Source organism: Gracilinanus agilis, chromosome 1 (assembly GCF_016433145.1).
Source record: "Gracilinanus agilis isolate LMUSP501 chromosome 1, AgileGrace, whole genome shotgun sequence".
Classification (NCBI taxonomy): Eukaryota; Metazoa; Chordata; class Mammalia; order Didelphimorphia; family Didelphidae; genus Gracilinanus; species Gracilinanus agilis.
In genome coordinates, this window is record NC_058130.1 from 354,973,840 (window position 1) to 355,000,038 (window position 26,199).

At 37.2% G+C, this 26,199-nt stretch overlaps 1 protein-coding gene across 4 annotated transcripts in view; it reads right to left on the reverse strand.

Annotated features, from left to right (window-relative positions):
* Nucleotides 1–26,199, reverse strand: part of KIF2A (kinesin family member 2A) — a 131,407-nt gene that overhangs the window by 36,347 nt on the left and 68,861 nt on the right. For all 4 annotated transcript variants that reach the window (XM_044663702.1, XM_044663692.1, XM_044663683.1 and 1 more), the window contains exons 7-9: nt 11,864–11,959; nt 7,601–7,655; nt 5,540–5,702 (exon numbers count right to left, since the gene is read on the reverse strand). In XM_044663702.1, coding sequence (XP_044519637.1) covers nt 5,540–5,702; nt 7,601–7,655; nt 11,864–11,959 — 314 coding nt within the window. The remainder of the gene's footprint in view (nt 1–5,539; nt 5,703–7,600; nt 7,656–11,863; nt 11,960–26,199) is intronic.

Genomic DNA, 26,199 nt, shown 5'->3' on the forward strand with positions numbered 1-26,199 from the left:
AAACTGCCTAGATTAACAGCAGAAGAAATAGAATACCTAAATAATCCCATATCAGAAATAGAAATTGAACAAGCCATCAAAGAACTCCCTAAGAAAAAATCGCCAGGGCCTGATGGATTCACAAGTGAATTCTATCAGACATTCAAAGAGCAACTAATCCCAATACTATACAAATTATTTGACATGATTAGCAAAGAAGGAGTCCTACCAAATTCCTTTGATGGCACAAATATGGTACTGATTCCAAAACCAGGTAGAACAAAAACAGAGAAAGAAAACTACAGACCAATCTCCCTAATGAACATAGATGCAAAAATCTTAAATAGAATACTAGTAAAGAGACTCCAGCAAGTAATTAAGAAGATCATCCACCATGATCAGGTGGGATTTATACCAGGAATGCAAGGATGGTTCAACATTAGGAAAACCATCCACACAATTGACCATATCAACAGTCTAACAAACAAAAATCACATGATTATCTCAATAGATGCTGAAAAAGCCTTTGACAAAATACAGCATCCATTCCTATTGAAAACACTGAAAAGTATAGGAATAGAAGGACCTTTCCTAAAAATAATAAACAGTATATACCTAAAACCATCATTAAGAATCATATGCAATAGGGATAAATTAGAAGCCTTCCCAATAAGATCAGGAGTGAAACAAGGATGCCCATTATCACGTCTACTATTCAACATAGTACTAGAAACACTAGCAGTAGCAATTAGAGAAGAAAAGAAATTGAAGGGATCAAAATGGGCAACAAGGAGACTAAGCTATCATTCTTTGCAGATGATATGATGGTCTACTTAAAAAATCCTAGAGAATCAACTAAGAAGCTTGTAGAAATAATCAATAACTTTAGCAAAATTGCAGGATACAAAATAAATGCACATAAATCATCAGCATTTCTATATATTTCCAACACATCACAGCAGCAAGAGGTAGAAAGAGAAACACCATTTAAAATCACCCTAGACAATATAAAATACTTGGGAATCTATCTACCAAAACAAACACAGCTTTTGTACAAACAAAAACAATGTAGTCAAAATCAGAAGGGAAACAACAAATTGGGAAAAAATCTTTATAACAAAAAACTCTGACAGGGGTCTAATTGCTCAAATATACAAGGAGTTAAACCAATTGTATAAAAAAAATCAAGCCATTCCCCAATTGATAAATGGGCAAGAGACATGAATAGGCAATTTTCAGGTAAAGAAATCAAAAGTATCGATAAGCACATGAGAAAGTATTCTAAATCTCTAATAATAAGAGAAATGCAAAGCAAAACAACTCTGAGGTATCACTTCACACCTAGCAGGTTGGCTAAAATGAAAGAAGGGGAGAGTAATGAATGCTGGAGGGGATGTGGCAAAATTGGGACATTAATGCATTGCTGGTGGAGTTGTGAACTGATCCAACCATTCTGGCTGGCAATTTGGAGCTATGCTCAAAGGGCTATAAAAGAATGCCTGCCCTTTGATCCAGCCATACCACTGTTGGGTTTGTATCCCAAAGAGATCATAAATAAACTTGTATGAAAATATTTATAGCTGCACTCTTTGTGGTGGCAAAAAACTGGAAAAGGAGGGTATGTCCTTCAATTGGGGAATGGCTGAACAAATTGTGGTATATGCTGGTGATGGAATACTACTGTGCTTAAAGGAATAATAAACTGGAGGAATTCCATGTGAATTGGAATGACCTCCAGGAACTGATGCAGAGTGAAAGGAGCAGAGCCAGAAGAACATTGTACACAGAGACTGATATACTATGATAAAATCGAATGTAATGGACTTCTGTACCAGCAGAAAGCAATGACACAGGACAGTTCTGAGGAACTTATGGTAAAGAACGCTACCCACATTCAGAGGAAGGACTGCAAGAGAAGAAACACAGAAGAAAAACAACTGCTTGAATGCATGGGTTGAGGTGGACGTGATTGGGGATGTAGACTCGAAACTACCACACCAATACAACTAACAATAATTTGGAAATAGGTCTTAATCAATGACACATGTTAAAACCAGTGGAAATGTGCATCGGCCATGGGTGGGGGGATTGTGGGGGAGGGGGGGTGAAGGGGAAAATAGGAGCATAAATCATGTAACCATGTTAAAAATGAATATTAATAAATGTTTAAAAATAAAAAAATTATAAGAATGAAAATACACAGCCAAGAGATTATATGTTCATGTTACAATAACAGCAATTGGTTTGTAGCCTTTACTTTTGGAAAGGTTTAAAAGACAATTCAAAAGATAATCTGAGTATTTAAGTTAAAAGAAAAAAAGAAAAGGAAAAGTTCAAAAGAAGGATTGAATCACTACAAATGGCAAGGTAGAGTGAAGAAAGACTTTAACGGGTGAGGTGAGAGAACAGAAAAGTGGGTTATTGAGGGTGGCTAGTTGGTTCAGGGGCCTGAGAGCCAGGTCTAGTGATGGTAGATCCTGGTTTCAAATCTGGTCTCAGTCACTTCTTAGCTATGTGACTCTTGGCAAGTCACTTAAGCCCATTGCCTAGCCCTTGGCACTCTTCTGCCTTAGAAGCAATACACAGTACTGAATCTAAGAGGGGGAGGGGAAGGGAGTGGAGTGGAGTGGAGTGGAGTGGAGTGGAGTGGAGTGGAGTGGAATGGAGTGGAGTAGGAAGAAAAAGAAAAGTAGGTTATGAGCTTCAATATGGGTAAACAGTAAGGTTTTTTAATATAAAATTTAAATGAGACAAAAATCCATAATTCTAACCCCAGAAACATGTCATATTATCTATAATTGTCACATTGTATGTTTGGAAGATATAAAAAGAGCAACTAAATGTTCTATAGAAGCATCTTTATGAAGATTGACCAAAGAATCTATAATTGTTCAACCCAAAAAGATGAAGAATAAGAAGGGCATGATCAATATTTGTCAAATCATGAATCAAGGTGACTAATGATTCTCACTTAATCTAGAAACCTAAAGTGCCAGCCCTTAAAGCTTGCAAGACCCTTGACTTTTGTCTGAAGGTAATACATACTGAAAAGAAATATTCTATTTAACACATCCTTATGTACTTATGGGCCAGGGATACCAAGGTGGCTTTGGGGGCGGAGAACCACCAGACCTGCCTCTCAAGGAGAAAGATGACATTTCAAAACAAAAAAAAATGTACATACAAACTATATACAAGGTATCTATCTACCTATCTCCACCTATCTATCTATCCATCCATTCTTCTCACTAACTATATGTGGAATACCACGTTTGATGCTGAAGATAAAAAGACAAAAGATAAATCAGACCTTGCCCTAAAGTAGCTTATTTGCTAATGAGAAAGAAATAACATGTTTGCAGAAAAATACAAAGAAATTTGAGGATCATAATAAGAAATCAGGATGTCAAGAAATGCTTCTTATAAGTGATAGCATTCAAGATGAAACTGACAGCTAAGGATTTTAAGAAGTAGAAATAATAAAAGACAACCCGTAAAAAGGCTGTTTTCTTATCTTTAAAGTATTGAATGAGAATTTGTGTAAAGCACTCTGCAAATTTTAATGGACTACATGAAGCATTTTAAAACAATGGAAGAGTGGATAGTACTGGACCTAGAGTCAGGAAGTTCTGAGTATAAATCCTGTCTTAGACCCTTACCAGTTATATGATCCTGGTAAAGTCACTTGATTAAGTCTCAGGTTCTCTATTTGCAAAATGGGGATAATACCACCACCTACCTCCAGGGGTGAGAGAGACAGACAGACAGTCATAGAGAGAGAGACTGAGAGTCAGAGAGAGAGAAAGAGACAGACAGACAGAGAAAGAGAGACAGAGAGACGAGAAAGCATTATATATGTAATATAATATATATAGCATTCACCTCAAGGGGTTGTAGTAAGGATCAAATCGAGTGCATGTATATATGTATGTATACATGCATGTTTGTGTATATATGTATACATTAGTAATATGGGTACACATATGTATATCTATCACACTATATTAGATATGTAATAAATGTATGTCTACAAACATATACATATTTGTACATATGCACATACACAATGCTTTACAAACTTTAAAACATTATATAAATGCCAAGTATTATTATTATTATTCAGGTTACCAGATAAAAATCAAGGATGACTGATTGATATTCATGGAAGAAAGTTATCTGGGATGTATCCTTAACTTTCTTTACATCTTGAAAAATAAAAACCTAAATGTACGCTAGCCTAAAAAGACTAGGGATCAACCAAAAAACACTTTTTCTTGCCTCAGTGATATTTCTTCTATTTTATACTGTAATGCAAGGTGGCTAACAGAAACTTGTGCTTCTGTAATTTCTAACGGTCACAAAAAGTCAGTTAGAAGTCTTAGAATCTTCAGAAAGTCAGTTAGAACTTGAAGTTATAAATAGAGGTGAAGTTCCAACTGATGGGGCTTTTGCCTTCTGGCTTTTGCTGTGGCTGGAGTCTTTTGCTTTGGCTTAGCCTGTTGGCTTCAGCCTTTCGGCTTGGCTTTGGCCTAACTGCTTTGGCATTGGCCTGTGCTTATTTGTCCTGGGGAAATTTAGACCTATCTCATTTCTCTGGACCTCTCCCTGATCTCTCCATCTACATCCCTCCCCTTCCCCTGAATTTCCTTTGGGCCTGGGCGGAAGGGAGGGCTTGGTGACTGGACATTGTGGGTTTAGTTTCTATAGACAAATAGAGTATCCTCAAATAAGTTACCCTTAGTTTTAGTGATTTGATAAAGACTTTACTTAAATGGCAGTCAAATCTTCCTCACTGAGACCTGCTCTCTCAGTCTAAACCTCTCCGTGACCCATCCCCCACCATCACCCCTCTCCCTAGTAGCAGTTAGAAAATCCTGAACCTCTTTCCCTCTGATTAACCTGAGATTAATAAACCCCCTTTGTTACCAATTCAAAGCCTCTGGTGAATCATTGTATCAAAAATTTAGGCAAGGGTTGAAGAGTGAAGGAACTATTTATTTCCTGAAGGAGCTCTAGGCATCCATCTTGGGAGGAAGTCCTTACCAGAGACTTCCTCCTGCCATCAGTTTCACTGACAGGGAGGAGCCCTTCAACTCCTCCCTCAAGGGACTTGAGAAACTGACAAGAAAAAGCCCTCAAGGCAGATTTAAACACTTCTGACTGGCCCAACTCCTTTGGGTCCATAGAGATAACCTTTCCTGCCTTGAAGGATCCAGTCTATTTCCCAATATCCTCTGTCTCTAGCCTCTGTGAATAAATCTGTTTGAGCTGCCCTCTCCTATATTATTTCCCTTATCTCCTATACACCTTCCCTTACCTTCATTCCTCCCCCAATCACCTTATAATCACCTATACCCCTATTATCTTTCCTCACACCCAAATTGCCTTTGAGACCCACTCAGATTACCTATTTTTTCATAACAATACTTAATACTCAAAGAATTGGATAACTTAATAAACCAATTAAGAAAACTGCAAGAAGAAATGTATATTTAAGGTGAAGATAAGTACACATAATATAAATAGAAAACCAATTCACAAAAAAAAAGCATTTCCATACCTATAAACCATTTCATTAGGAGCGGAGTCATCAAAGGCATAGTCAAAACGAAATGTTTGGTTTTCAAGGTACCTCGTTAAGTCTACTTTCTGTTTTGGTTCATGTACCATTACAACATCTTTACTGGGAATTGTAATCACATCAAGGTCTTTCATTACTGTTTCTAAAAGGGTAAATGAAGCAAATCAGTATTCAGTTATTTTCACTATACACGTTCAACTAACTAAAATTCATAAAAGTAGAAAATTGTTTAAGCAATAAGGATTTAGATGAAAGAATTACTAAGATCTTCAAAAATAAATTCAATAGAATACTGCAAGTAGTCTTATCTCAGTAAATTAGACTATTTAAATGTTTTATGAACAAGTTATAGGTTTAATATGAGTAAATATTAAGATTCTACTCCAGTATGATATTTGACATTCATAGTCTTTTTGTGGTTAAGATGGGCAGCTAGGTAACTCAGTGGACTGAGACCCAGGCCTAGAGATGGGAGGTCACAGGTTTAAATCTGACCTCAAGACACTTCTTAGCTGTGTGACCCTGGGCAAGTCACTTAACCCCCATTGCCTAGCCCTTACTGCTCTTCTGTCTTGATACCGATACAGAGTATTGATTCTTAGACAGAAGATAAAGGTTTTATAAAAACAAAAAAAGATGGTGACTAAAAAAAATTAAATAACAAGATTACTGTTTAATAGTTTTATGTTAACTTGAAGGCTTTAGCCTGGAAAGAAGACTTAGAAGGGATATATTAGATAACCTCAAATATCTAAAGGGTTGTTAGTTGAAAAAAGGTAAAGTAGATGGTCCTCTAAGGTTTGCTTCAATTCAGAGTTCTTTGACTCACTATGTAGTTCTGGCAGGCTGACCTTCAGGACCAGAGGAGAGAAGTGTAATGATCAGAGAGCCAGCCTTGAAGTCACAAAAAACTAGGTTCAAGTTCTGGCTCCACCAAACAAATGACTTTGCCTCTCAGTGTCTTAAGCAACTGGTCATACTACAAAAAATCATTTGTTGATATTTGTTAAGATAGAATAAAAATCTTTAAAAAGAAGTGCCCTAAACCAGTGATGGGCAAACTACAGCCCGCGGGCCAGATGTGGCCCCCTGAAATGTTCTATCCTGTCACCTGACATTATTCCTAATCTGACAAAGACAATGAGTAGGATATAATACAATGAAACTTCAAAAGAGTTGCCTTAGAAACAGATTGACAGATGAGCATTTCCTTTCCTTTGGCCCCCTCTATAAAAAGTTTGCCCATCACTGCCCTAAACCAAAGAAATCATAGGTGTAGAAAAAAGCAAAATGTCACTAATAGTAGAGATTCAAATAATGGATACTTCTAAGAAGCACCTTTGCTATTTCAGAAGGAAGAACCTTTGACATCTTTTGAGAGAAGGAATTGCTGTTATTGAATACTGTATGATTTAACAAGTTTGGGTTTACTTTTGAGCCTTTCAAAAGTTTTGATTGTAGAGCAGCACTAAAATCCAAATTATCTTCTAAAGCTTGGGAAGAATATACAACCCTGTATTGTTTTAATATTCAATGCACAAAGATGAGCAGAAAAGCAGCAGGGAAGAGGGTCCCTTTTTCAGATATCTGTTTTCTATGGAAAAGAGTCTTCCCACGTAGCAGGGAAGTGAGTCCTTTTAGAAGTAACTCCATGTACAATTCTGATTTTGTTCTGTCACTGCCCCATAAACTATAAAGGAGTTTTTAATGACTCAGTTGTAAAGCACTTGGTAGGAGGCTAGACTAGATGATCTCAAACTTCCCTTTCAATCCCAACTCTTATAAGTTTCTGGTTTTAAAATGTTAATGCTAAGGAAAAAACTCAGAACAGGGATCACTGGTAGGAAGGTGATAAAAGCAAACTTTGTAGCACCATACTTTAATATTTACATTTTTTAAAAACTCTATATATAATTTCATACATATTTTAACATTAGGAACATATAAAAGGAAGCCATTCAGAGTTTTAGTCAACCAAATTAATTCATAACAATAAGAGCAAAACAAAGACAAAATGCATTTTTATTAAGATTGCATTACCTTTTTTATTGAGTGGTCGTTTCCTTACACAAACACATATCCTGTGTTCATCAATCTATGAGAGAAAATAATTTAAATAATGACTACTTTATGATGTGGTAGCCAAAACACCTGAAAGCAATCTAAAACTCCAATAAATTTTTGGAAATTTGTATTAACATAAATAAGTAGGTGTAAACTTAAAAAAATAAAACACATTTGTATGTTAAGAGTTTACAAATGGCTCTATGAAGGTGTAACAGAAACTAGGTCATTTTAAACTAGACACTTGAAAAAAAATAGCTCTATGGAGAATAGCACTATATATTTCAGCATTTGATTCATTGTGACTTATCTGATATTTGGAAAGATATATGATATCCTAAATCTAAGTGAAAATGAAAACTTTTTGAAAGAGTAAAAAGATGTTTGCAAAGTTATATTTGGGAAGGTGGTTGCAATTAATTAAATGAGACACTCAATTTTATGATCAGCGACTGTTCTAAATGGTTTCCACTCTCTTCAAACCCACTTTCCCACTCCTCTAAGCTCAGTAGCTCATCCTGCCTCCTATATCATAATGAGATGACAGAAGCTATCACTATGAACTCTCTCATCTCTTATTCTTAACTATTTTGGACTCCATAACCATTCATTTCATTTTTCTCTCTCCTCTAAGAGGAATAAAGACCATTCATATTTTTGTCTGAAGAAAACTCCTCTACCAGTTTCCTAGACTCTTAACTCTTCGCAACTCCATAGGGACTGACATGAATTCACATGAAAGAAGCCTTCTGAAAACAAAGGGGGGTGGGAGGGAACCCTTCCTTTGAATTTGCTAATTCCTTAAAATCAAAATTCTTATTTTTGACTACTAAAATATTTTTTTAAATGATGTACAGGGGGCAGCTGGGTGGCTCAGTGAATTAAGAGCCAGGCCTGGAGACAGGAGGTCCTGGGTTCAAATCTGTCCTCAGACACATCCTAGTCTTAAGGCCAGGTCACTTAAAGCTCCACTGCCTAGCCCTTACCACTCTTCTGCCTAGGAACCAATACATAGTATTGATTAAAAAAAAAAAACAACAATGTACATCTGCTACCTTCATTTTGCTATCATTCATTCCCTCTCTCAAAAGGCAACATGGCATAGGGGAAAGAACACTAAGCTAGGAGTCAGAAAACCTAGCCTCAAGTCCCAGTTCTGTTATTTGATAGTTGTATAATCCAACAGAAGTTAACCTAACATTCACTCTCAGGTTACTGTTCTGTAAAATGGGAATATCTTCCTTCTCTATCTTACAAGGCAGTGAGGAAAAAGTTATATAGACTACAAAGTACTAAGTAAATTTTAGTTGTTGGATTGAGAACTTTAAGAGAGGTTATAAAATATGGAATCCAAATTCCCACACTTTATAGATAAGGAAAACTATAGCTCAGAAACATGAAAAAGTTGATTTGCTCAAGACCTGGATTTCCTGCACTTTAAGTCCAGGGTGCTTTCTACTACAACACACTGACTGGCCTCTACGACTCTTTTCACCTTCCAAGGCAAATGTTACTAAACCCTCTATAGCTAACTCAGAAAAATGGACCTAGGATTAAACTAATCTAAAGGAATGTCCATATCTTGTTTTATAGAGAGAATGGTTATCTTTCAATGACAAAACATTTCCAATTAAAAAAAAATTCGGGGGACACTAATGCATTATTGGTGGAGTTGTGAATTGATCCAACCATTCAGGAAGTCGATTTGGAATTATGTGCAAAGGGCTTTAAAAGAATGCATGTCCTTTGATCCAGCAATACCACTGCTGGGTTTGTACCCCAAAGAGATAATAAGAAAAAATACTTGTACAAAAATATGCATAGGCATGCTCTTTATGGTGGCAAAAAAAATTGGAAAATGAGAGGGGATCTTCAATTGGGGAATGGCTGAACAAATTGTGGTATCTGATGGCAATGGAATAATATTGTGCTGTAAGGAATTATGAACTGCCTGGTTTCTATAAGAACTGGAAGAACCGCCATGAACTGATTCGGAGCAAAATGAACAGAACCAGAAGAACATTGTATACAGAAAGTGAAACACTGTGACATGATCAAATGTAATAGACTTTGCTACTAGCAGCAATGCAATGATCAAGGACAATTCTGAGGGACTTAGGAGAAAGAACACTATCCACATCTGTAGAAAGAACTGTGGGAGTAGAAATGCAGAAGAAAAACATATGACATATCACTTGTTTATATGGGTATAGGATGTAAAGTTTTGGTTTTTAAAAAATTACTCTATTACAAAAATGAATAATATGGAAATAGGTATTGTTATAAGTAAATAATAGTTGGCACGTTGAAACCCAAACTATTATTGATAAGCTGCTATAAATATAATTGAACTGATAATATATTGATTGACGGTACAGGCCAGCAGTTATTAGTAACTAAAGTTGTCAGAGTTAACCTATTTGATGGCAGTGCATGGAATGCCAGAAACAGCTTAATCCAACTCTTATTTATTTCTAGTGGAGGTAGGGAGAGGAGATATAGGAAGTAGGAAAACAGGAGTTACAAATAGAACAGGAATCTCTTAACTTAATACTAAGATCTCTAAATAAACTCTTCCACCAACTGTTTGCTTTACAGCTTTTTTGTGTCCACCAAGGTAGACCTAAAAATTACACTCAGCTATCTTAAATAATATTTCCCTAACTTAATCCTAAACTAAAATTAAATCTTTATCTTCTTAAAGTACTATATGAAACTCAAACTGTCAGTTGAGAGCATGCACACATGCACACACGCGCACCCCCCCACCTCACCCTGCCCCCCCCCACACACACACACACAGAGTTCTGCAGCTCTTGGCTCAATGTACTGTGGGGAATAGGCCTCAGAGACAGACCTTTCTCTCTCAAAGTACTGAGAAGGAAAATCCCTCAGTAACTTAACTAAAGGTAGTCAGTCTCTTCTTAACTTTCTTAAGTTTCTTCTTTTAAATCCAACCACCACCAACTGTCAGAGTGAGAGAGCTCCCACAGCCCTGTTCTCTCTTAGGCTGCCAGAGAACATGGAACCCAAAATTCTCTCTCCACTGGGTTTTATGCTTTTCCCTTAAAGGGCTGGAAGAAGCTCTCTCTGTTCCTCCCTCGTAAACTAAATAAAATCCTTATCACAACAAGTATTGAATGATAATATATGTATAACCTAGTAGAATAGCTTGTTGGCTCTGGGAGGGGGGAAGAAAAGAGGATGTATCATGTAACCATGAAAAAAATACTTAAAAAAGAAAGAAAAAATTTTTTTGGATTGCTACAAGAGTCTCCTGACAGACTAGTCTTAAAAATTCCAATGTATACTGTAACAATACTAGTTATAGGAGTATTATTTAGGGATTGGGTCAGAGAAGCTGGGATTTGGGGGAACACAGACAAATCTCTGCAGGTACCCTGCCCAATCAAGGGCTGAAAGGGGACTTAGGGATTACCTATACCCTCTTTCCCAGAAACCTTCATTCTTATATTCCCTTGATTATTCTGTTCCTGAAATAAACCACATCCGTTTGATTTAGTCAGATATTGGTGGGAGACAGAACTTGTGGGTTGAGGGAGGAAGGTTAGCTGACCTTCATTTTAAACCTGATTCCAGCTGGGGATTTCGGGGGGAGGCTTCAGTGTGCATTGTCCAGCACAATCATCTTTTTGGGGTCACACTTGTTTCCCCTGAAGGAAAAGACATTCTTCTAACTTCTCTACCCCCTGCAGGAACATCAGGAGATCCCCATTTTTCCAAGAAACTCCATTTTGTCTCCCTAGTAAGGAGGGTGGCTGTGAGGGAGAAGTGGCCCTTATATATCAACTCAGGGGGTTACCAACTACACCCCATCCTCCTAATCACACCCTCTTCTTACAATATACAAAGGATAAATTCTAATTAGTAGTTCTTCATACACCCCACCTACTACTCTCACTCTACTCCTTCATTCTACATTCACTAACTGTTTATCTGCCCTGGCAAGGACAAAGAAAACTGTACTTTAAAAGTTTACTGGCATGGCCATTATTATTATTTCAAGTTTAAAAAAAAGCCAATATTATATGGGAAAACACTTTTCTTGCTCTTCTTTTAAATATGTGAGAAAAAACATGAAGGAAGAAAACATAAAGAATAATAAAGAGCACTATATTCACAAACTTAAAAGCTAAAAAATTAATGGAACTACAAGTTATATATGAATACATTTAAATTTAAATAAACCCAGTAGTAATTAGAAGCAAGTAAACTTACAGGATCTGCTGTTGTAAGTGGTCTATAATCCAAGCTTCCTCTAAAGTCTCTGATCATACACATGATTTCATAGTTTGGGTTTGTAGCGTCAACATCCTGTAAGTTAAAAAAGGTAGTTTATTAACTATGATGTTATATTTATTGACTCTATTGTTATAGTTTGAAGAAAGAAGTCAAGGTTTGGGGAAATTTTGTTATAGGTAAACAAGCAAAAACTGAATCTATTGTAGTTTACACTATATTATGATCAAGCAGTCCCTCCAAAAATAACCAGTAGATGGAGTGATTCTGCGACTATTTGACTCTCTGCATCATGTGTGCATGTATACATATCTATGTATATAGATATGTATGCATATATTGATCATAGAGTAAATTTTCCTTTCAATTCTTCATATGTTCCCCAGAAATCCCTGGAATCACTCATGTGTCATTTCAAAGAAACTTTTTGTGGAGTATCACTGGAGATAATTTGGGTTCAATTTTCTCCATAGCTCTAGAATGTATTAATTGTGTAATTGAGTGTGCAGTTTAACCTCATCCATCTTAAATGTCTTCATTTGTGAGGCTGCAATGCTGACTGCTTCTACCATGTACTCTACAGGATTGTGGTGAGAAAAGTGCTTTGAAAACCACAAAACACCCAGTACAATCTTGGCATATAATATACATTAAGTGATTGATTTTTTCCTGTACTTTGGTTATGAATTCCCCTCCTCTACCCATAATTATTGAAGATAACAATCTTCCATTCTCTTTTGATTTTTTTATACTGTGTCCTTTTGATATTAGAACTCCATTTGGAGTATATTTGAAAATATTTTAGTATTAAAGCATAAGATGATCTAAAGCTACAGTTTTCCAGAGACTCTTTTTTTCTTCTTTTGATTAGATTTACAGGACTTTAGACATGTTATAATCAGCCTTTATCAGGTATGCTCTACTTTTCAATCTACTCTTCATTGTTTTTGCTTCTCAAATACCATCTTAACTAGCTGTGTTCACTTTGCAAATCTTTTCTGTAGCCTTTAGCAGCAGGAATGAAAAGACCAGTTGTGTCTATAAGATCTTCACTTTTTTGCCCAATACTTTATAACCTTTAGCAATAAGATCTAGGGATCATTTGTACCCACGTGAAACAATGAAGAGAGGCAGTGGTCATTCCAGTTTCACAATTTTGAAGAAGTTCTGAAACATACTAGATATGTGCTTTGACAATAGATTTCTAAGATGTTATTTAGAAGGTTAACAAATAGATGTCTTAGTATCACTCAATAGAAGTTCATCTCCCACTTCTGACCATACCGGGTGTTACTTTACTTACTAACACCCATGAAGCCAAGCCACTGCTTCATCTTCAAAGGATCAAGATTCTGTACTCTTTGAGTTCTGTCCTCCGCAAGTTAGCTCCAGATATTTGCATTTGTCTTTTCTCCCCCATATTCTGTTCTTCTACCCTCATTCTCATGACAGAGATGTGGTTTACCCTTCTTCTACTTTTCAAAGGAACAATTCATTCTCTCTGGCATTCTAGAGAATGGACAATTGTTCCATAATCCCTTTTATCTTTACTTTTAAAAAGGTGACCAAAGTATACACTTTAGCATATATTTCACTTGGTTTTGACCAAAACATATACCATAATGTCTTTGTTTAAATTAATGCAAAATGCTTCCTATTCTCAATAGATACAGGAAGTGATATCCTCAACATTTGTTAGTTTCACTCATAGCTACCAGCAGAGTACCAGTAAAGAAATCACTTGTAGGTATCAATAACTCTAGAATTGTTGCTCTTCTTACCTAATTTGTACCTTCTCATTTTTATAACATCACTTTCAGTTCTATCTTCCCCTTGTCTCCAGTTTTACTTTACTCCTCTTGCCACAGAGACATCTCTACCTGGAAGTCTCATAGGCATCCCAAACTCATTTACGTCTAAAATGGAACCTATCTTTTCCCCTATGACAACTCTCTCCTTTAAACTTCTAAGTCAACAGAGGGGTACCTTCATTCTTCCAACTATCCAGTTTCTCAACCTTGACTTAATTCTTCTCTCCTCATCTCCCCACATAATGAATGAATTTCCATCCTTATTGACTATATTTCCACAATGGTTTTCATTTATCAACTCTCTACTCAAATAGCTACTACCCTATATCAGGCCCCAATCAGTTCTCACCTGGATTGTTGTAGTAGCTTACCAACTGGATTCCTGGCTTCTAATTTTTATCCTCACCAAACTATTTCTTCTAAATAGCTGCTAAATTGATATTTCCAATTAATAGATGTGAACTTTAAATTCCCCTGCTCAAGAGGCTCCATTGGTTCCCTACTACCTCCAAGATAAAATATGGACTCCTCTATTAGACATTGAAAGTCCTTTGGCATCTGACCCCAGACTGCCTTCCTGGTTTAATGGATATGACTGGTCCACATGCATTCATTTTATTAGCTAAATCAGGTCTACTCGCCATTCCCTGATCTTGTCATTTCCTCTCTTGCTTTAACTCCTTTGGCAGATTCTAGGTTCTTTCTCCACATCTCTCCCTTTTAGAATCCCCATCTTACTTCAAGATTAAGTTCACATGCCCACTTGTATAGGAAGGTTCTCTCATTCTACTTCAGTTTATCATATCTTTTTCTATTTACATGTTGTGTCATACTAGTAGAATCTAAGTTCTTTGAGTGCATATCTTTTTTTGTTTTGTTTTTTTCCTCCTTGCTTTTTCTTTGTATCTCCAAAACCTAATACGGTGAGTGCCTTTTACACAAAATGAGGATTTAAAATTATAGATATTGGATTACGTTATATCCTAAGGTTTTTGAGTCAGAAGAGATGTCAGATATAATTAATCCCATTCTAATCTAAATCCAGTTTTATAGATTAGGAAATTGAAAACCAAAATTTGATTATGTGATTCACCCCAGGTCCTACAGCTACTATATAGTAGGCCAGACCTAATTCAGGCCAATTCAGTTGTTCAGGTTTAAGAGAATAGCATGGAAAGGATTCTTAACAAAATGCAGCATTGATTCAGGTAAACATAACTTCCCTCATCTCCTAGGGAAACACTTTTGGTCAGCAAGGTATGGTAATTCACAAAGCAGCCAGACAACCACCAAGTCTGAAAAGCACTTGACTCTTTCGATTCTTGATGCTTTCTCAGCCCACTTGGTCAATTAAATCTATTCACTATGTTTCTAAGAAAAACAGAGTCCTATCTACACGACAGGGAATTTGGTAAATATTGCTCCTATGACATCTTTAAGTCAAAACTAGGATTTGAACCCAGGTCCTGACTCCAATTCCAGAAATATTTTCTCCAGTAAACCATATTCCCATTAGAATGCACCCCTCCCCACTAACTTAAAATCTCTGAAAGATGAGCTCAAATAGATTTCTTTTACATGAGACTTTTCTGATTCTTCCCCATACCCCAACAGCTAGTACCTTCCCTCCAAAATAATTTATTTTATGTATATTTAAATGTTACTGTTTTGTCTTTTCTAATGGAATTTATCCTAATGGAATAAACTGTCCATGATGGATAGAATAATGGACTTGGAGTCACAAAGACCTGGATTTGAATCTCTCTTCAGATATTATAGCTATGTAAAAACACACCAAAAAAATAGCCCCTTGTCCTCAATGAGCTTATTGAAAATTGGAAAAGATATTTACATATGAAAATATATAAAAATGGGAGATTTTGTCATAAGAGACAAAAATAGACATTTTATTGTTTAAAATGAAAAACATTTTCACAGATCTAATAAATGTTAAATGTTAATTTATCATGCTATCATAATCAGAAGAAAATATACATTTTGGGGGGAAGCGAAGAAGCTTTCGCATTAAGGATCCTGATGAGTCTGACATTCAGAATTCTATAAGGCATCAGCGCAACTATAAAAGACTAAGACCCAAACCCCAATGGACTGTTAAATGAGGATGAATGAACATCTGAAAAGCATGTTCTAAGTGGCTAAAAATTTAAAGAAATACAAATTAAAACAACCCCATGAGATAGCAAAGATATCGAAAGATGAAAAAAACTCATCCCTGGAGAGAGCACAGAAAAATAAAAGCATGCTAATTCACTCTGGAGTAGTGAAATGGTTTAATTTTTCTGGAAAAGAATTTGTAATTATGTAAAAAAGATTACTAAAAATGTTATCTTTTGATCCTACTCAGTAATTTCAATCCCTGGATTATATATTAGAGAGTGATATCAAGAAAAACACATAGGTACTTAAAGTGTGTATAGCAGTCTTGTGAAAATAATTCTAGAAAATATTCTAGAGACAAAATATGTACACATCAACAGAAAAATAGCTGAACAATTTCCAAAGAAATTGTAAGAGTGATGCAGAGTGAAGAAAGCAGGTTGGCGGAAACTATAAACACTATGACTACAATGAAGGAAATCAAGAGTTAAGAAACTTTGCTTAAATACCTGGTCAATGTTAGTACCATACTATATTGCTAATGTTAAAAACACAACTTTTCTGTAAATAATAATCCAATTGTTTTCCTGGGGAATGTACTTTAAGTCATTTATTTGCATGTCCATTGAAAAGGACTTTTTTTGCGTGTTATCTATATTTGTGTTAAATATTTGTGACTATCTATATTTGTGTTAAAAATGCAATTCTAATTCTCTTTCTGTGTTGAGGCAAAACATTTATTTCTAGAAGTACTAGGGAATCACTGGAGTTGATTGAGTTAACATGGTCAGATCTGTGCTTTGGGAAAATTATTTTAGAAAAATATGTGGAGGATGAATTCAAAAGGAGAGACAAAGCAAGGAAACCAGTTAGAAGGCTACTGTAATAGGCCAGTTGAGAGGTGATGAGACTTGAACTACAGGTGACTATATGGGTAGGAAGAGGGGAAAGATGTTATAGCAGTAGAAATGGCAAGATCAGTCAAATGAATGAGCTGAGGAAGGATGAAGAGCTGAAGTAGACACTGAGGTTAAAAAGCTAAGTAAGTGGATGCACCTGACAAAAATAGTGTTTAGGAAAGTGGGGGAAAAGACAGTGAACTCTATTCAGGATATGTCAACTTTGGGATGCCTACAGGACAGCTAGTTTAAAATGTACAAAAGGCAGTTGGTGATGTGGTACCAGACCTTAGAGAGATCTCAGAGTCATCTGTGTAGGTTGACAATGAAACCCATGGTAGCTGATTAGAAATGTTTTGCCTGGCCCCAGAAAACAGAACCAGGAGAAAGAGACAAGATGTTGCAAAGAAGCAAATCTGAGTGTAATGTCAGGAAAACTTCCTAACAAATATTCCAAAAGTGGAATGGGAGCTCTCCTAACCTAGTGGGTTCTCCTCAGTGGAAGTGATTAAACAAAAGGTGAATGGCCACTAATTGGTATATTACAGAGAGGATTTTGGTCCAGTAGAGGGTTAAATTGAATAGTTTCTGAGGTCTCTTTCATATATGAAATTCTATGATTCTCCATAGGACCATTACTAAAGCTTAGGTTTTAGTTCTAAAGTAAAATTACTAAGATATTCTTCTCTTTTAAATTTTAAGTCAATCCAAAGTAAAAGAAAACTATTAAGATGAAGAGAGACCCTGTATAGATGATTTAGACAGGTGGATGGGATTTGGCAGACCCAGCCTGGCAGGGAGATCTCTTCAAAGACAGAAAGCAAAGATGGCTGCACTCTCTCTCAGGCCAGTACAAAACCAATCTGACTGCTTCTTTTTACTAACCAGGTTTATTAAAGATGTAACAGAAGATGGGGTTATGAGTGTGAGTTTTGGGTGATTCCCTATCACTAATGTCTCTACCTTATGGCCCACCAATCTGACTTTGCATTAAAGTCTCTTCATTCCTCGACAAAGTCGAGGCTTTTCTGATTACACTCTCCGCCTAAAAATCCCCTTCTGTCTAAGGCTAATTCTAGGCTAAACCCACACAGGAATAAGTTTCTAGAATGTAGATTGAAATAAAGATGAAGTCAAGGTGTCAGAAGTGATCAAGTCTACCCCAGAGCAAAACTTAGCAGCTCAATCAGCTCCCTCTCCAGTTTGGTCTTCTTATAGCTTCAGCAGAGTAGACAACTCGAACAATCTTCAGAATCTAGCCAGATTTCTCACTGGATCAAGTTAGAGATTCACAGGAGGTCAGAGCTAGATCTTGGAGATGGTTTTTGCTCCAGAGTCCCAAACCAACTCCCCAACTGCCAGTTAGATTCCCAGCATTCTCTCTCCCCTGAAGATTCTAACAAGGTTTGCTCCTGTCTCTCCTATTTCACAACATGCCATGTCACTCTGTTTGCAATCTTGTCTCTTTCACTATTTCAGAATAGAAAATTTTAATTACCTCGTGTAGCTCCTAAAACGGCCTCATGTGTATAGAAGAATTAACACTGACAAAGGCTACAATGCAATATTTTAGAGAGATCATCTATAATTCATTGGATATGATAAATATTTAAGAAGGATGATAATTCAGACAAAAATGAATTTCATACAACAGTAGGCTGACTAACAAATCCCCCCCAAGAATAAAAATACTTTGAAGAAAATTTATCAATTTAAAGAAGGAATACAAAGAAGTATTCTTGATCTTGGTAGCTCAGTATGTGATGACAATTGTAGTCTAAGACAAGCAGGAAAAGGCCTACAGGTTTGATAATCAGAAAATGAAGACTCACTTCTGGACCATAAATGTATGGGAAGGAGATCATTACTAAGAGAGCTGGAGAGCACTTAACCAAAGCAGAGGAGAAGAAGGGATCCACTTCCTAAAATAGTCTCATGATTTTTATATCACTTTAACCTTTCATAATAAAGTTTCTGACAAAAATGTCATTTTAAACTACATGTCCAAAACAGAATCAATTACCTTTCTTGGAACACCCACTTCTCTTCCAAACATTCCTATTATTATTATTGAAGAAACCTCTTGGGTTCACAACCTGTAACAACCTCAGTTCTTCACTCATTTATCCTATACATAGGATTAACTGCCAAATCTTGGCATTTCTATCTTCACATATCTTGCATCATCCTTTTTTTTCCCCCACTCACATGGCCACCACCATAATTTGGGCCCTTCTCACATCTGACTGGAGCAACTAAAAAGACATTCTTCACTCTAAACCACCCTCCACATGGCTGCCCAAGTGTTTTCCTAAAGAATAGGTCTGACCATATCACCACCCTATGCAGTTAACTTCAAGCTGTTACTCTAGGTTCAAATATTAACGATCAGGCATTTCACAACCTGACATATTTCCAGTCTTCCTTTAAATAAAAACTTAAAACTGTACCAAGATTTTGGGATACCCTGTATGTTACTCCCTCAACACATTCTATGGCAACTGTTTTTATATCATGGATGGCAGACTAATGCAATTTATGACCTCTTCTCAGAATACTTCTAAATGAATAGTATAAACATCATAGGATAACAAAGAAAATCAATTGTACTAAAATATAGCTGTCAACCTAAAACAAAATAAACAGCACCACATATTCCATGGCTCTCTGGCCTAATTGCTTCTCTCCCACAACCCATCTGGGGCTTTACCCAGGCAATCCCTATCCCTTATGCCTGAAATGTTTTCCCTCTTCACCTCTAACATGCCATTTTTCACTTGAAGCCTTTTAGGCTCTCCTCAGTTGTCAACACCACCCCTCTTCACAAACCTACATTATTTATATAGTTTGTGTATAGCTTATGCCGTTGATTCCCAAAATGGGTGCCACTGCACCCTGATAGGTGCTGCAGCAATCCAGGCGAGTGGCGATGGCCACAGGTGCATTTGGGGGCAGTGAATAACTGTAAGGGGGCAGTGATAGTATGTGACAGGGGGCACTAAGTAACACTTTTTCTGGAAAAGGGGCGGAAGGCCAAAAATGTTTGGGAACCACTGGCTCATACAGACAAATATGTACATATCATTTTCCTTGTTAAAGCATCAACAACCTCCTAATGGGAGATTTCACTTATCTTTGTCTCTCAGTACAATGCTTCCCAAATAGATGGTAATTAATAAATGCTTACTGATTAACTAGAACATATCTTTTCTTTTAAACCCTGTTATAAAGAAAGTTTATAAATAAATAGTTGCATATAGTAATAGTAGTTGTAGTAGATAGGGCTCCTAAGATGCTACTGCTTCTAGAAGATATTGGTTGGGAAGCTGTGCCTCTGTATTCCCTAGACTGCTAGTGCAGGGGAAACACCGAGCTCTATCACCTAGCTGGATGTTATAATTGCCCTATTCTATATAACAGTGCCCAGGCAGGACCCTTAATAGTCAAGTGGATGGGTAACCCTTTCAGGTCCCACCTGGGGTTGGATTGATTATTAATACTGGGCTCTATTAGCCTTGGATAACATTTTCATCTGACTGCGTTGCTCCCTCCCCAAGGGCCGTGATATAATGACCACTCAGGAAGGTACTTAAATAAAACTTTATCTATAGATGTTAAATAGGGAAAGGAATAACCAGGAACAGATTGGAGATAGGAGGTCCTGTCACTAACAGCTATGTTCAATAACCTCTCAGGACTGTAGGCTGTTGTTTCAGTAAGCTGGAGCTAATGGTTTCACACTCCTCTGGTTCAGCTTGGCCACTGCCAAACCAGGGAGGGAAAACTGCTCAGGTGGTACAGATAAAGCGATTTCTCTCAGCTTCCCTGTTCTCAGTTTGTGATGTCAGTCTGCATAGCCTTTAGGAAGTATCTACACTTCACCTCCCTCTGCTTCTTCTCCTTCCTTCTTCCTGGGCCCAGATACCTAAATAGCTAATGATGATCAAATGCCTAAATATCTAGGGAGATTCAGAGCAATGTTCAAAGATCAAAGATCCAAGCTCAGGTCCAAGCTCCAAGACCAAAGACCTCCTCTAGATGGCTGTGAGGGCTATTTATATCCTCAGGCCAACCAACTTTCCCCTCTCCTAACAGCCTCTGTGAACATTCTGAGGTCTCCAACTGTCTTCCACTGTCAATCAAGGTGAGACAAATCAACTCTCAGAGCTTGAATATAACAACCCTTACTATCTTAGAATTAATACTAAGTAAGTCTAAGGCAAAAGAGTAGTAAGGATTAGGCAACTGGGATTAAGTAACTTGCCTAGGGTCACACAAGCCAGAAGCATCTGAGGTCAAATTTGAACCCAGATCCTCCTGACTCCCAAACTGGCTATCTACTAGGTGCCTCTGGAGCATATATTTTCCATTAGTATGAGTAAGAGGCTCTATGACTCTCTAACTGGAACAGATCTATATTCATTTCATGAGTTAATTTTCCCTTGGTTTTTTTTTATTATAAAATCAGTACTATGCAGAAGAAAACCAGAATGTATTTGCTGTCTACTGATTATATTAATAGTGTTCACCATTGTGGTGCTATAGCATTTATGAAAACAATGAACAACTCTAATGGAGACAAGGAAAAGACCTATTTGATGGATTCCTTTTTGTGGTGTTAGTAATGCAATGAATATTGAAGGTTGCAATTTGGTCATTTAACCATGATGTGCTAAATTTAACAAGGACTTCTTGTGTTTTGAAATGAGTAATTATCTAATATTGATCTTTTTCTTACCACTCACCCAGCTAACACTCTAGTTCAAGACCTTATTACTGTACAAATGACTGGATTTCTTCTGGCTTCTTATTTCTTCCCAATGCCAATCTATCCTCCATACCGCTGCCAAAAGTTCTTCTTAAAGAATAAATCTGATTATATCACTCATTTGCTCAAGAACCTCCAATAGCATCTTGTTTCTTTGGGGATAAAATACAAATTCTTCAGCTTATTGTTGAAATGATGGTAATAAGGGGACTTGTAAAATGATGAATGGGTTCAAGGAAGATGAAGCTAATAACCCTAGATGTCAAAGGGTTACCAGCTTCTCCTCAATGCCATCTGGAAGCCTGGAGACTTAAAAAGACATCACTTAGAATCCCCTCAACCAATCACAGCAGGATTAACAGGGAAGCTGGTATCTTGACAGTTGGGTGCTAGCCTTTAGATACTAGATGAATTATAATTGTAGATATTGATGATGGAAATATTGTTATCTGACTGTGAAATGATTTGTCTGAATTCAGACACAGCTTCAGGAGTTGAAGCTGTGTAGCTCTCTGTACCTTTGAATTTCCCTGAAACTCTCTTATGGCTGTCTCTTTTGCTGTTGTTGTAAAATTGTAAAGTTAAAGTTGTGTTTAAAGTAAACTACACAAAAGTAAGTAGATGGTATTGATTTATAATGAAAGGTTTTACTTTGAGAATATCTAACAAATAGGGAAATTATTGGGAAGGAAAAAGGGTACAGGAAGTACAGATACTAAACTAATCTCTAAATCTATCCCATAGTAGTAAAGCCAACTGCTTTCAGAATGTTGGGGCCAGGCCCAACAAGGCCTGTTGGAGATGGCCCTGCCTGTTTATAGTTGAAACAGGCTGCAGCTTGGATGAATAGATTTTCTGTATTTGATTTGATGGTATTATTAATTTGTATTTGCTATTCGTTGATGCTAAGATCAAGAGTTGATACTATAACTCCTATGGATGCAGGTTAATCACTAGCCTAATCCAAGAGAGAGGATTTACTCACCACCCTCAAAACCCTGGCTCAAGATTGAGACCAAAAGGCTTGGGCTCTCTCCTATTTATAGCGAAATCTCGACTGACAATTGGGTCTCATGCCCTGGCATGGGATCAGGAATCTCCCAAGATTCCCAGCTTCAACTGGCACCCTGCCCCCAGACATGGCCACTTGCTACTTTTGCGAAATTTAACTTTAAATATGCAAAACTTAACTCACAATAAGAATAAATTTGATTATATCACTCCTTTGCTCAAGAACCTCCAATAGCATCTTATTTCTTTGAGGATAAATACAAATTCTTCACCTTGTTGTTTAAATCCCTTTATATTCTGACTCCAGCTTAAGTACTGCTCCCCAAACTCAATATTTGATCTACCACCTCTATGTCTTTGACATAGGACACTGTTCATTCCTGGAATACACACTTCTTTCACCTCCACCTCCTCAAATACCTAGCTTCATTCATGGCTCAGTCCATAGGCCACTCTATAGGAAACTTTTTCAGATCCTTCTGAATATTTACTCTCATCTTTCTCCAATTATCATGTATATGTTTAAATACTAGTTCTTATTTTTCCAAAGGTAGAAAGATCCACTCTCTCCACATCGAAACTGACCTTTGTTCTTTAATGATACAAACTGCAACCTATCCATGCCTATCTTTCTTGTGGAACTCTTGTTGTACTCCAAAGAGTTTATCACAGTGTTACCCAACATGACGGAAAATTTCCTAGATTTCTTTTCTTTCTTTCTTTTTTTTAGAAAACCCTTATACCTTGTGGCTTAGAAATGAATATTTTGATTCCAAGGCAGAAGAGTGGTAAGGGCTAAGTAACTGAGGTTAAGTGACTAGCCCAATGTCACACAGCCAAGAAGTGTCTGAAACCAGATTTGAAGCTAGGTAGGTCCTCCTGTCTCTAGACCTGGCTCTCCATCCACTGAGCCACCTCACTGTCCCAGATTTCCTAGGTTTCTTTTCACACTGTAAGAATATCAAAGGAACACTCTAGTTGTCTACTTGGCATCCTCATTATCTTCCTAACACATATTTACTTGATAACATCTTTAATTCTATTCCTTAAAGTTAAGTACTGGTTACATGTTACAGTCTGAACACATCCACCATGAACTTCCTCTTTGATTACTGTGTAATATTCATTTTTAATCCTTAACTCTATTTCTTGTTGCCATACAGAAACACCAGTGGAATGCCAATATTAAAAAAAAAATGGGTCTTATTTCCATGACAAATTTAGAAAGGAAAATAATAATTTCTTAGTCAATTTGTTCCTCTCCTTCAATTTCTAAAAGATAAAGGAAAGTTTTAATCCATGGAGTCCTAACATTTTTAATCAGGGATCCATGGTTTAAAACTTACTTTTGGTAGTTCTGAAGTATTTTCAAGGAACTTTTAATTGATACAGCTGAAATGTCTCTTAAATGAAAATAGGGTTGAAATTCTATAAGACACAATTATTCCATACTTGAAATTTGTCTTCAGAAGAATCAAGATTAAAGATAAATTATATTGACCTCCTGAATAAGTATATGATTGATCTTGTCTACCAACCAGACATTATAATCCTTTTACTTCCAAATTTTTAGACCAGAAAATATTGTTAAAAAGTGGTTTATGGGGGGCAGCTGGGTAGCTCAGTGGAGTGAGAGTCAGGCCTAGAGACAGGAGATCCTAGGTTCAAATCCGGCCTCAGCCACTTCCCAGCTGTGTGACCCTGGGCAAGTCACTTGACCCCCATTGCCCACCCTTACCACTCTTCCACCTATGAGACAATACACTGAAGTACAAGGGTTTAAAAAAAAAAGTGGTTTATGAAAGATTTAAGAACTTAACCTGGGGATGGAGGTTCCGGGTTAAGATGGCGGCAGAGTAAGAAGCAGCTCTTAACCTCTCCTGACCGAAACATACAAAACTCCTCAAGGGGACATAAAAACAAGTCCAGACGAACGGAGGAACCCCACAACAGGGCACAGCGTGGAAGGTACGTGGAATCGAGACATTTCCAGGCTATAAAGGGCTCTCACTCAATCGCGGGCTGAGCAACCGCCCCACCCCCACCCCCTCCACACTCATCTATAGCTCCGAACCCAGCTAAAAAGAAATAGGGCAAGTTTGGGGCACCCATCGAGTCATCAGCAGCTCCGGGACCTGTTCCTGAGAGCAGCTAGACTTAGGACCCCATTAAGTCAAAAAAAGCACGCGAAATCTGAGCGCGGGAGCAGAGAGTGGACGCTGGGCGCAGAGTGCCGGCTGAGCAGAGGCGTGGGTGGAGGCAGACACAGCCAGGAACGAAAGCCTAAGTGGGGAACCAGTGCAGACCGGTATACGACTGTGGAAGCAGCGCCCTGAGACTTGTAAAGAAACCTCCAGCAGAGGATCAAGCAAGAGGGCCCACCAGGGGGCTTGACCTTGGAAAAAACCAGAATTCAGACCTCAGGAGCCAATAGATCGCGAACAGACACTGAGCGCGAGGATAAAGCTGAGAAGCTGCTGGGCTAATGATGGCTACTCAGCATCAGGAAGTGCAGAAAAGAAAGAATAATAACAAAAAGAAGAAGTCTTTAACACTCGACAGCTTTTACACAGAGAAAATCCAGACAACCGAGCAAACAGAGTAGGAGAACAAACAAGCATCCGGACCCTCCTCAAATAAGGAAAACTCCTCACAAGCTATGGAAGAGTTCAAAACTGAGATTCTGAGGAAAATGGAAGAGATCTGGCAAGAAAATAACAGTTTAAAAGGTAGAATCTTGCAATTGGAAAGTGAGGCTCAGAAATCAAATGAACTGATAAGCAAATTGAACACCAGAAATGACAAGATTGAAAAGGAATACCAAAAGATTATAGCCGATAACCAGTCCCTAAAGGCTAGAATCGAGCAATTAGAAGCTAATGATCTCTCAAGACAACAAGAACAAATAAAACAAAGTCAAAAGACTGAAAAAATAGAAGGAAATATGAAATATCTCAATGAGAGAGTGACAGACCAAGAAAACCGGTCTAGAAGAGACAATTTGAGAATAATTGGTCTTCCAGAAAAACCAGAAATTAATAGAAACCTGGACTCCGTACTAAAAGAAATTATTCAGCAAAATTGCCCTGAAGTCCTACAACAAGAGGGCAATATAGACATCGAAAGGATTCATAGAACACCCACCATATTCGACCCAGAGAAGAAATCGGTTAGAAATATTATTGCCAAATTCAAAAGCTTTCAAGCAAAAGAAAAAATCCTACAAGAAGCCAGAAAGAGACAATTCAAATATCAAGGAGCACCAATCAGGATCACACAGGATCTGGCAGCCTCCACACTAAAAGACCGTAAGGCTTGGAATACAATATTCAGAAAGGCAAGAGAGCTGGGCCTGCAACCACGGATCAACTACCCATCAAAACTGACTATATATTTCCAGGGGAAAGTATGGGCATTCAACAAAATTGAAGAATTCCAGGTATTTGCACAGAAAAGACCAGGGCTGAATGGAAAGTTTGACATCAAACCACAAAAATCGAGAGAAACCTGAATGGGTAAATAAGTTACAGAGGGAAAAGAAAGAAAACTTATAATTTTTAAATTTGCCTTTTTAAGGGCCTCAGTGAGATGTAATTATCTGTATTCCTATGTAGAGAAATGTTATGTTTAATTCTCTGTAGTGAACTCTATTCACTATTATAATATTCACTATTATAGTAATCAGAAGAATAATTTACAGGGTGAGGG